Here is a 12,143-nt window from a genome sequence, read left to right as displayed (position 1 = left end):
AGTTAATCATCTTAATCAGTTTCGTTGGCAGTGGTTCTCAGGTTTCAGGGTGCATAAGGCTTACTTGGAAAGCTGGTGATCCTTGGTGATTCTGATGCCAGCGCTCCACAGAACACAACTTGAGAAACGCTGTTCTCTGGGTAGAAGAGAGAGTTCTCAATGTTTAATTTTTTAAGAAATAAGCAAAGGCATGTATGTAGGGGGTTGGCTAGCGGTTCATAGAGTAAAGATTAGAATAATAGAGCTTCTTACATTATATTTTCTGAAAAGGGCAAGGGGGAAGGGATAACTTAGTATAGATAAGATCTCTATTCCCTTTACTTAATCTCCCCAAATCCTTCCTAAGTAAATGATAAATAATGGACAACGAAGAACTCTATGCACAACAAAAGCACACAGCAGTCACCTGTCTGATGCATTTGTCTAAGCACAGGGCTGATGTTGATTTTAGACACTGATTCCTAGCAGACGGTGCTAGGAAACAGCCATGGGACAGCCTCTTGCTGTTTTTAGCACTGATGTTTATTTACACTGATCTCATCCTGAGCACATAGCCTGGGAGAGCAGCAGAGGCCTGGTGGAGACTCATCTTGCCCTCTGTCACCCTCAGTTGGGAGGTGCCCTGACCTGCCTACATTCTTACAGACCTCACCCTCTTCTTGTTACTTCTGTTGCACTGCCTCTTCCTTGCTGCCTGTCCTTAAACAAAACTGCTCTTGGGTGGCACCCATCACTTGTGGGTGCTAGTGATGGGTGCCACTGGGAGCTCCTACTTTTGTGTGGGAATAGAGCCAGTGTTCAGAGTCTCTCCAAACTCAGAGGTGTACCTGCCGGGCAGACCAGGGCTGTAGCTTATAAAACCGCCTTTCTCTTTGCCGCTCATGCCAAATGAAGACAAGGGATGCATTGCCCCCTTGTTTGTATTACCTATTTTCATTTATTAATGCAGAGAAGCCAAGAATTTGACCTTACAACAATCTAGGGATAAATGCATGTAATTTACGTTTGCTATTGGATACTGAAGTATTTAAGTTAAATGCTGGGAACTGAATTGTGTGCTTTTCCAGCTCGAATATGGACATGCAATAGATTCCGTTGTGGGGAGACCAGATTAGAGTCTAGCCTCTGCTCTTGTTCGGATGACTGTCTGCAGAGGAAAGACTGCTGTGCTGACTACAAGAGTGTCTGCCAAGGTAAGCAGAAGAGGTTGACCTGTTCGCCTCTGTGTGTTCATTGACGCCAGAGCTGGCTGACCCAGGCTGCATAAATTGAATCAAGTCGGAGACAACCTGTTTACTATGGCAAAAAATGTGGCTTGTTCACTATATGGAGAGGGAGCTCATAGCATAGATACTATAGAAAAGAAGAGAAAGATAAAAGTTCCATATTCATTGGTAAAGCAAGGTCTTCTCCAGTGCAATAATAACTCTGCTAGAAGTATCTGTGGTTTGAGATACCAGATAGCAGAGTTGATGAAAGAGGTTATCTGGCCCATCTATCAGTCCGTTAAACCAACGTTACTATTCAGATGACTGTGTTCTGAGTGATCAAATGACTGATTAAGGACCTTTGGAGAGTTAATGCAGAGCCAAGATAAGGATACAGATTATTCAACTCCTGGTTCCAATTGTAAGTCACATATTGCAGATATATATATTTTTTAATTACCAATCCCTCGGAACATGTAATGAAATTTATAAAAAGTGCACATAAACACACAGCAACAAAATTGCTTCACGTTAACGACCCCTTTTTCATAATGCCACAACCAATAAAGGTAAGTAACTTATACTTTTAATAATTCTAGGCCAAAAGAATGAGATTATGTTGAATTCTGATTTTTCTCGAATAGGAAGAAAATGTTACAGAAGAAACATTAACTATAACATCTTAGTAGAAAATAGATTTTACACTAATGGATGAGTCAATTTTTATTACAAAATATAATTGAAGAACAACTAAAAAGAGCTATCAAAAAGGAAAAATAGATGCCTGAAATGGTAACTTCTTTTCCAAGTAATTATTGTTTGACATTTAATAGTGCATCATTAAAAATTCTGCAAAATTCATGAGGGCACTTTCTTGTTTGCTTACTTCTATAAGGTCACTGACCACACTGCCTCTGACCACTCTATTTTCCCACTTTCTACCTCAAATAAATAACTCTTAACTTTTTACATCAAAACTGATCCTCGAGTCATATGGTAAATTCTCCCAGTGGATTCATTGCATAACATTGCTGAAATTTAATAGAAATGTATCTATTTAGGGGTGCCTGGGTGGCTCAGTGGGTTAAAGCCTCTGGCTTCCACTGGGGTCATGATTCCAGGGTCCTGGGATCAAGCCCCACATTGGGCTCTCTGCTCAGCAGGGAGTCTGTTTCCCTTCCTCTCTCTCTGCTTGCCTCTCTGCCTACTTGTGATCTCTGTCTATCAAATAAATAATAAATAAAATCTTTAAAAAAAAAAAGGAAATGTGTTTATTTATTTTTCAAGTATACACCACAGATGGTGGTATTACTTCCGTTAAGAGACACATCTTGTCTGCTTGTTGCTTTTTCTGGGATGTTAGCCATTGATGATCATTGCCTGTATCTATCAAGGGATACAAGTGATGATATTTATACTCTATCATTTCTACTTCATTAGCTAGCTGGAACAGAAACATTGAAGTAAAAATTTTTTAGTTAAGATCTTAAAAATTTCTTGGTTCAATTTTTCCCAATCGAAATCAGTTACTCTCATTGGCTGCTTCTGTGTCCCCCAACCCTGCCATGATTTCTTTTCTCTATTCTTTAGATGGTATATCTATATTTATTAAACTCATTTTTTTCTAATTGTCCCTTTTCAGCTAAAAGAATCCCCTTTGTTTTTCTTGGTAAAGATGAGCTTCTTGGTATTCACTCTGTGCAAATCTCTGGACACTGATCTTTTCAACATGCGAAATGGCACTTAACACGTTCTAGAAGAATTTAGTCATTGGAATAACAAGAATGAAGTAGTTTGGAAAGATCGAGTTCATTGCACATTTGTTTCTCTTTTCTTTTCTGTGGTGCACCTGTCTAAAGATTTCGATTTTGTTTTTCAGGAGAAACCTCATGGGTGAAAGAAGAGTGTGGCACAGCCCAACAGTCTCAGTGTCCAGAAGGGTGAGAATATGGGGAGTTTTTAATCCTCCTTTAACACGGAATGTAGCCGAGAAGCAGCTACATTTCCTCCACTTTATTTATATTTTAAAACAATACACTTGGGCACCTGGGTGACTCCGTTAGTTAAGCACTGCCTTCAACTCAGGTCGTGATCCTAGAGGCCCAGGATCGAGTCCCACATTGGGCTCCCTGCTCAGCAGGGAGTCTGCTTCTCCCTCTGACCTTCTCCCCTCTCGTCCTCTCTCTCTCTCACAGATAAATAAATAAAATCTTTAAAAAACAAAACAAAACAAAAAAAACCAATACACCTAACCAACTATTAGGATCCCTGGTGGTTTCAAACTCGGACTTTTGTTCATGTCATTGTTTACAAAAGCAATTTTAATTAATTTTTTACATTCCTGTCTTATAAAAATGACTTTAAAAATAGGTGAAGTATTAAATACTAACATTCTCAAGGTCCTCTGGTCAGGATTGGGATTTAGATCTGAATTACTCCATGCAGAACTCTTTCCTATTGACATCCTGGAACTTTGAATTGATCCTCACTGAGGAAACGGAAAGAAGTTTGTCCGTTGAAGGCCTCGCACGGGAGAGTGGATAAGGACTTTGCCACGTGTACATGAGTAAGGAATGCATGAGGCAAAACCCCTCACCCCTCCCACACATCTCCTCCACACATTTATAATGGCTGCTGCTGGACTTTTCCCAGTTCTGGAAAGACGCCCCACATCATCTCTCAGTCAGGGTGGATTTCCCGTCCAGTTGCCCCTTCTGCCCTTCATCAACTTCATTCTTTTGGCCCAAGTAGGGGAAGGAAGATGGTGAGATAAAGAAAAATGGACTATCTGGCTATAGAAAGTATTGGTGGAGTCCTTTTTAGATAGTATTATTTTATTTGAAGAATGTGTGTGGATACTGTCTGTTTTTGTACCATGTGACTTTGGTTTACCCCAATCCTCAGATCCAGCTGCCCTGTTCGGTGGCTTCTGGGTGGAAGAGAAAAAAAAATTAGAATAAAATGGACATTTGAGTATTTTTGTTCTAGTCAATTCTCTGAGATTCCTCTATAAAATTGTAGTAGTAGCTGTAAAAATCATTATCATAATCATAATGCCAAGTTCAGAAGATTTCATGTGAGAAGTCAACATCTTGATCCCTCAGATGTCTGACTTTGTTTTTAAGCTGCAGGATTATTTTGATGGCATATTTATGAATATAAAAGTTTTAACAGCCCTATGCTAATGAGTTTATGAAAAATAAGTATTTCCAATGCAAATTGTAATGCACTATTTGAACTTCTTCTTTTTTTTAAGATTTTATTTATTTATTTGACAGAGAGAGAGAGAGAGATCACAAGTAGGCAGAGAGGCAGGCTGAGAGAGGGGGAAAGCAGGCTCCCCCCTGAGCAGAGAGCCTGATGCAGGACTCAATCCCAGGACCCTGAAATCATGACCTGAGCCAAAGACAGAGGCTTAACCCACTGACCCACCCAGGCGCCCCTGCACTGCTTGAACTTCTTGATGAGTTTTCTATATATTGTAGTTTAAACAATCTTAATTTTCCATTTTGTTTTGAGACATAATAGATATATATATATTGAAAGGTTCACATTTATGTGTACGGTATAATGAGACTTGGAAATCCAGAAACCCATGTAACCCAGAGATAAAGAGTATTTCCAAGATAAAGAATATTTCCATCACCCCAGAAAGATGACTCATGTACTAATATCTGTCACCATAGATTCCTGTTCTAGAATTTCATATAAATGGAATCATCTCATATGTTCTCTTGTGTCGTTTTTCTTAATCCAGTGATTTTGAGACTCATAAATGTTATTGCATGTGTGTACCATATCTCTCACATGGGCTTTTGCACAGCATATTTTTTTTTCTGATTAACACATTGGTCCCATTCTCTTTTCATATTATTTCTGTTCACTCTTTAGGGCCAAGTTCATGTGTCTGTTCTTACCTTACAAAGGTCAAATCTGACATCCCCTGTGTAGTTGAGTAGCATCGTGTAATCAAATCTAACCCTTAACCACTCCTGTTTACTTCTCAATTTCATCCCCTAGGTTAGGGCTGTAATTCCTTCATGCCTTTATTTTCTATACCTAGTATAATGTCTGATTCAAATATTTGTTAAATGAATTACTCTACAGTAAATATGTGTTCTGGGAATACAGACTCTCCTCAGTTTCTCCTACAATGTGGAATTAGATGGCCAGGGTGATATTTTTCTAGCTTTACTCAGCACCTTGAAAAACATGGAAATTGTTTTTCTTATTAGGGGCTTCCAGGTAGCTCAGTCAGTTTAAGTGTCAGACTCTTGATTTCAGTTCAGGTCACAATCTCATGGGTAGTGGGTGAGCCCCACATCAGGCTCTGTGCTCAGCAGGACATCTGCTTGAGTTTCTTTCTCTCTCTCTCCCTCTGCCCCTCCCCCTGTTCACTTTCACTCTTTCAGTCTCTCTCTAAAATAAATCTTTAAAGAAATAGTTTATATTAGCATTCAGAATTTTCTCCATAGTAATATTGGATATTCGTCAGAATTTTTAAGGACAATTCCAATGCTTCTTGGAAAAGTGTGTTTTTGTTTAAAAATTTCTGGTTTTAATTAAAAAAATTTTTAATTAACATGTAATGTATTATTTGTTTCAGGGGGACAGGTCCGTAACACCCAGCACTCACCCTCATCAATGTCCATCACCCAACCACCCCATCCCCCCTGTATAAAAATTTAAATTTCACATCTAAAGTGAAATATGAGCCTCATATCAGTTGCATGCAGTGTATTTGGAATTTAAAACAAATGTTGGTGTTTATACCTTCTATTCATAATAGCTCCAAAGTGGAAATTACCTAAATGTCCAGCAACAGTAGGATGACTAAATTGTGGTTTATTCATTCACTGGAATACAAGACAGCCATGAGAATGAATGATCTACAGCTCCATGTAACAGTATAAATTAATCTCAAACATAATGTTCAGTAAAAAAAAAGCCAGTCACGCCAGAATACATCCTGTATGATCCCATGTGCATGTAAATATAAATCTATTTGTTTAAATCTATTTGTTTGAGGTCAAGGTTCTGCTCACCCTTGGTGGGGGTGTGGTTTGGAGAGGCTATTAAGTGGAAAGGAGCCCGAGGAGAGGATTCTAGGGTGCTGGTATTCTGTTTCTTGATTTGGGCGATCAAGTTCACAGTGGAGTTCAGTAAGGAAATTAGGGAACATTTATCAAACTATACATCTGTGAAATGTGTGTGTGGGTGTGTCTGTATATAAATTACATACAAGTAAAATTTTAAAAAGTGAAAAAAAATTAAACAAAGAAAAGACAGTCTCTGGCTATATCCTAAGAGTTACCTTCCATCACTTTAGCTTAAATATGGATATAAAAAAAAAGATTGTAATGCTTTTGATGTTAATATTAATCTAGTGGGATATTAGAGAATCAAAAGAGTAGCACTTTAGAATAATAAAAAACCCTCATAAGCTATAGAGTTCCTAAATTTCATATCATACTTATATCCAAAATACAGTGGAATTAGAACCTCAACAGATTTTGAGTTTGAGCCTTGAATTCAGTAATCATAACTCTTGACTCTTAGCAAACTCAGGTCCGTGAAAGGTCTGAGGTTAACAGCGCCATCTCTGGGGATATTTTATTAATGTTCTGCTCACATGATGTTGACTTCTGTTGAAAAATTGCAATTAATTAGCTCCATGTATACTTACCACTGTAAAATACCAAATATATTTGAGGTAAGGCAACGATACTAATGTTCTGCTCTAGTGATTACAAAGTATTAGGTGAGTGGGTCAGGACTGCATTATGAGAGTTCGAGTAACTGCTTAGGGTTCAATAGATGCTAAAGACTGAAGCTAAGGGATTACTGACCTGCTGTCATTACTAGCAGCTAATTAGGGGTTCCTTACATACTGGAAGAACTGATGCTTAAGGGAGATAACAATTTTTATTTCTAAATTGTTTTTAAAGATTTATTTGAGAGAGAGTGCGAGAGCACGAGAAGGAGAAGGGTCAGAGGGAGAAGCAAACTTTTCCGTTGAGCAGGGATCCCAATGTGGGGCTCAGTCCTGGGACTCTGGGGATCACGACCTGAGCTGAAGGCAGCCACTTAACCAACTGAGCCATGTGGGTGCCCCAAGAGATAACAATTTTTAAAAAGAGAAAGAAAAAATTGACCCAGGATTGTTTTCTTACTGTACTTTCTAAGCATTTTCTAATTTAGAGAATTATAAGTAGTGTAGCAAAGTGTCTTTATTTTTTTTTTTACAATCAAAATAATAGACTAATATTTTGTTTTCCATTTTCAGATTTGAACTACCACCAGTTATTTTGTTTTCCATGGATGGATTTAGAGCTGAATATTTGCAGACATGGCACACCCTCATACCTAATATTAATAAACTGAGTAAGTCTTCCACAACCATAGGCACACAAAGGATAAGGACAATAGTTAGCCAATTTGTAGATGAGTACCTTCCTTCCTGACCTTCCTTATTAGTCATTTGGCTTCTCCCAGCTCCTCTGAAGATCCTGAAGAATTTACCACTCATTGTAACTATTTTCATACTTGTAGGCTCCTCCTTTTTTGTAACCTGTTCATCTTTTTGTTTATTGTGATTTGTTTTGTATTTGAATGTAAGTTCCATCCTATGGAAATCTGTTCACATACACTGTCTCACAAGTGGTGTTTGTCAGACTTGGGTCCTGGGTCTTAGCAACAAGAACATGACCAGCAAGGACAGGATCCTGAAGGAGCCTGAATGCAGAACAGAGCCAGCACGTACCAGTGTTCCAGAAGGCAAAAAGTCCAATATCTATGTCTGATTCTAGAAGTAAACTGCCTGGAAACTGGCTCCACTGCTTATTAGCTGTGAGAGCGTGGACAAGCTTATCTCACCTACTGGTGCCCATTCTCTTCAGTTGTAAAATGGCCACTTCCTACCTGTTGGGACTGCTGTGAGAACATAAATGTAGTACACACTGAATGACTTTAAGCTACTATTATGATTATTGGTCTTATTGTCATCTTAAGCAGGATGTTACACTTCTATTCAGGAAAGTTGGCCCTCATATGATGTTATAAGGTTATTAATAAAGAGAAATCAAGTACCTAAGGACACAGAGCTAAGAAGTATCAGAGCAAGGTTAGGGCCAGAGGGTTGGATCCACTACCCCTTCTTTCTTTTGTCCCCCTTTTGCCAGGCCCTCTTTTGCTTCCAAGAGCCTCAAAGTTTATCACAATTTTACTGGTGTCCTCTTTTAATTTTTCTACAAATTATTAAAAATAACTATTTGAGCCTGAGTAAGTCCATTCCCTTGTCTGGGTCTCAATATCCTCACTTGTAAAATGAAAGGGTTAGTGCTAATGATTTCTTCTGTTTATTCCAGCTCTAAAGTCCCATGTTGGACTGCTTCCCCCTCTAACACAAGGTGCTTTGTCGCTTCAGCTTTTCTCTCACTCTCTGAGATAGAGCCTTAGCAAAAACATCGAGAGTTTGGGATTCTGACAGAACTGGCTCCAAATTCGGTGCTTGCCATTGAAGCGCTAAGTTACTTTGGCCCAGAAAATTAATTAATATTTCCCACACGTTTTTAGTTCCTTATCTGCATTTTCCTTGATGAGCTGGATATCAAATTCTGTATCCAAAGAGAATTTAGCTGAACCCCTTTTGAAGTATAATTATTTGATTTGCTCATCCCACTCGGAGTTGGAAGTGACACCAGTGAAATATTGGGCCATAGAGAATGTTCCCTTTTAAGGTTTAATATGTATTTTTTAAGTCACACAGACAAGATTTTGATCTTTCAATGTGTAGACATCACTAACTGGGCCTACCAAAGCAAAATGGGCTATTAGCTTTCAGGAGGCCTCATTGAGGGTAGATGTGATGAGACTTAGGATTAGAACCTCCTGCAAATGGTAGGCTTGAGGTGAGGTATGTGACAGCAGGCATCACTTTAAGAACCTTCTAGAATCCCATCTCCAGTGTCCCATCAAGCCCCCTGGGTGGGTGACAGTGACAGTGGTCATGGAAACTGACATGAGCTAATACCACAGCACCATGAGTCAAATCTATGATGGTTAAAGGAACTCAGACTTAACTCCAGTGAGCAGGTGAGGTCATTGTCTTGTCTGTGTGGGTGGGAGCAGAAAAAAAAAAAAAAAAGTGAGGCCCAACAACAGGAAACTGTCAAGTAAGAGAGGTGATTTGGCTTAAGTCAGGTTTTCTGAAAGTTGGGTGAGAAACTGGGGATAGACTAAGACTAGTAGAACAGGTGTATTTAGCAGGCAACATTTGCTGAGTTTTGAAGATTAGAGTTACCAAGTTACCGAGTTTAAAATTCATGAACAACAGAACAAATTCTCCACAGCAGATGCCATTTGCTGTCTGACCCCTCCTCCTCCTCCTCTTAAAATTTATTTTGGTAAAAACACTTAACATGAGACCTAGCCACTTAATAGACTTTTAAATATAGAATGCAATATTGTTATCTATAGGCCCAATGTTGTATAGCAGATCTCTAGAATTTATTCATCTCATGTCAATGAAATTTTATACCCATTGATTAGCAACTCTCCACTTTCTCCTCCCACAGACCCTAGCAACCACCATTCTATTCTTTGCTTCTATGAGTTTGAATCTTTTAGATGTCTCATGTAAGTGGAATCATGTGCATTTGTCTTTTTTTAATATCCTCAAGGTTCATCTATATGGTTGTACATTGTAGAATTTCCTTCCTTTTTTTAAGGTGAAATACATTATTATACATTACACTTAAAAATGCATTTATCTGTCAATGGACATTTATCTGTCAATGGACATTTAGATTGTTTCTACATCTTGGCTATTGTGAATGCTGTTATGTTGAACATGAGAGTATTAATAGCTCTTCAAGATCTTGATCTCAGTTCTTTTGGATAAACATCTGGAAGTAGGATTGATGGATCATAGGGTAGTTGTATTTTTAATGATTCGAGAAACCTTCATACTGTTTTCTACAGTGGCTATATTATTTTGTATTCTCACCATCAGCATACAGAGGTTGAACTTGACCATTTGCTTACATCATACACAAAGATAAACTCTAAGTGGATGAAAGACCTCAGTGTGAGACAGGAATCCATCAAAATCCTAGAGAACATAGGCAGTAGCCTCTTTGACATTGGCCACAGCAACTTCTTTCAAAACACATCTCCAAAGGCAAAGGAAACAAAAGCAAAAGTGAACTTTTGGGACTTCATCAAAATAAAAAAAATTTCTGCACAGCAAAGGAAACAGTCAACAAAACAAACAGGCAACCCACAGAATGGGTGAAGATATTTGCAAATGACACTACAGACAAAGGGCTGATATCCAAGTTCTATAAAGAACTTCTCGAACTTAACACCCAAAAAACAAATAACAAGGCAAAAAATGGGCAGAAGATATGAACAGACACTTCTCCAAAGAAGACATACAAATGTCTAACAGACACATGAAAAAATGTTCATCATCTCTAGCCACCAGGGAATTTCAAATCAAAACTACATTGAGATACCACCTTATACCAGTTAGAAAGGCAAAAATTGACAAGGCAAGTAACAATAAATGTTGGAGAGGATGTGGAGAAAGAGGAACCTTTCTACACTGTTGGTAGGAATGCAAGTTGGTGCAGCTCCTTCAGAAAACAGTGTGGAGGTTCCTCAAATTAAAAATAGAGCTACCCCATGACCCAACAATTGCATTTTTGGGCTATTTACCCCAAAGATACAGATGTAGTGAAAAGAAGGGCCATATGCACCCCAATGTTCATAGTAGCAATGCCCACAATAGCCAAAGTGTGGAAAGATCAGAGATGCCCTTCAACAAAGGAATGGATAAAGAAGATGTGGTCCATATATTACTCAGCCATCAGAAAGGATGACTACCCAGCTTTTGCATTAGCATGCATGGGACTGGAGGAGATTATGCTAAGTGAAATAAGTCAAGCAGAGAAAGTCAATTATTACATGGTTTCACCTATTTGTGGGACATGAGAAATGGCATGAGGACATTAGGAGAAGTAAGGGAAAAATGAAGGGGGCAAATCCTAGGGGGACATGAACCATGATAGACTATGAACTCTGGGAAACAGACTGAGGGTTTTAGAGGGGAGAGGGCAGGAGGATGGGTTAGCACAGTGATAGGTATTAAGGAGGGCATGTTTTGCATGGAGCACTGGGTATTATATGCCAACAATGAATCATGGAACACTACATCAAAAACTAATGATGTGCTCTATGGTGACATAACATAAATAAGATAAAATAAAAGTTTAAAAAGTTGCAACTTCTCCATGCCCTTGCCAACACTCGTCTTTTGTGTTTCTGATAATAGCCATCCTAACAGGTGTGCAGTGATTACTCATTGTGGTTTTGATTTGCATTTTCATGATGTTCAGTGACATTGTCCCTCTTTTTTAAGAACGATTTTATTTATTTGTCAAAGAAAAAGAGAGCGCACACAAGCAGGGGGAGCGGCAGGCAGAGGGAGAAGCAGGCTCCCTGCTGAGCAAGGAGCCCAATATGGGACTCGATCCAGGACCCTAGGATCATGGCCTGAGCTGAAGGCAGATGCTTAACCAACTGAGCCACCCAGGCACCCCTGATCATCTTTTCCTATATGTATTGGCCATTTATAGGTCTTGTCAGAGAAATGTTTATTCAAATCCTTAGTGCATTTTTAAGTGGGTTATTTTTTTTTCTAGAGCTGTAAGAATTCGTTGTATATTTTAGGAATCAATTCCTTATCAGATACACAATTTGTAAATATTTTCTTCCATTCCATATGTTGTTTCTGTTGATGGTTTCCTCTGTTGCATAAAAGCTTTTTAGTTTGATATAGTCCCGCTAGTCTATTTTTGCTTCTGTTGTTTGTGCTCTTGGTATCATATTCATGAAATCATCACTAAAACTATGTCATGAATCTTTCCTCCT

At 38.6% G+C, this 12,143-nt stretch overlaps 1 protein-coding gene across 1 annotated transcript in view; it reads left to right on the top strand.

The window, feature by feature from the left end:
• ENPP3 (ectonucleotide pyrophosphatase/phosphodiesterase 3) overlaps positions 1-12,143 on the top strand; it is a 73,119-nt gene that overhangs the window by 10,365 nt on the left and 50,611 nt on the right. The window contains exons 4-6 of the mRNA XM_080805496.1: positions 1,068-1,193; positions 3,088-3,148; positions 7,495-7,592. Coding sequence (XP_080661622.1) covers positions 1,068-1,193; positions 3,088-3,148; positions 7,495-7,592 — 285 coding nt within the window. The remainder of the gene's footprint in view (positions 1-1,067; positions 1,194-3,087; positions 3,149-7,494; positions 7,593-12,143) is intronic.

The sequence above is a fragment of the Martes martes genome (assembly GCF_963455335.1).
Source record: "Martes martes genome assembly, chromosome: 6".
Taxonomy (NCBI): domain Eukaryota; kingdom Metazoa; phylum Chordata; class Mammalia; order Carnivora; family Mustelidae; genus Martes; species Martes martes.
This window is presented reverse-complemented; position numbering and strand designations above follow the sequence as displayed.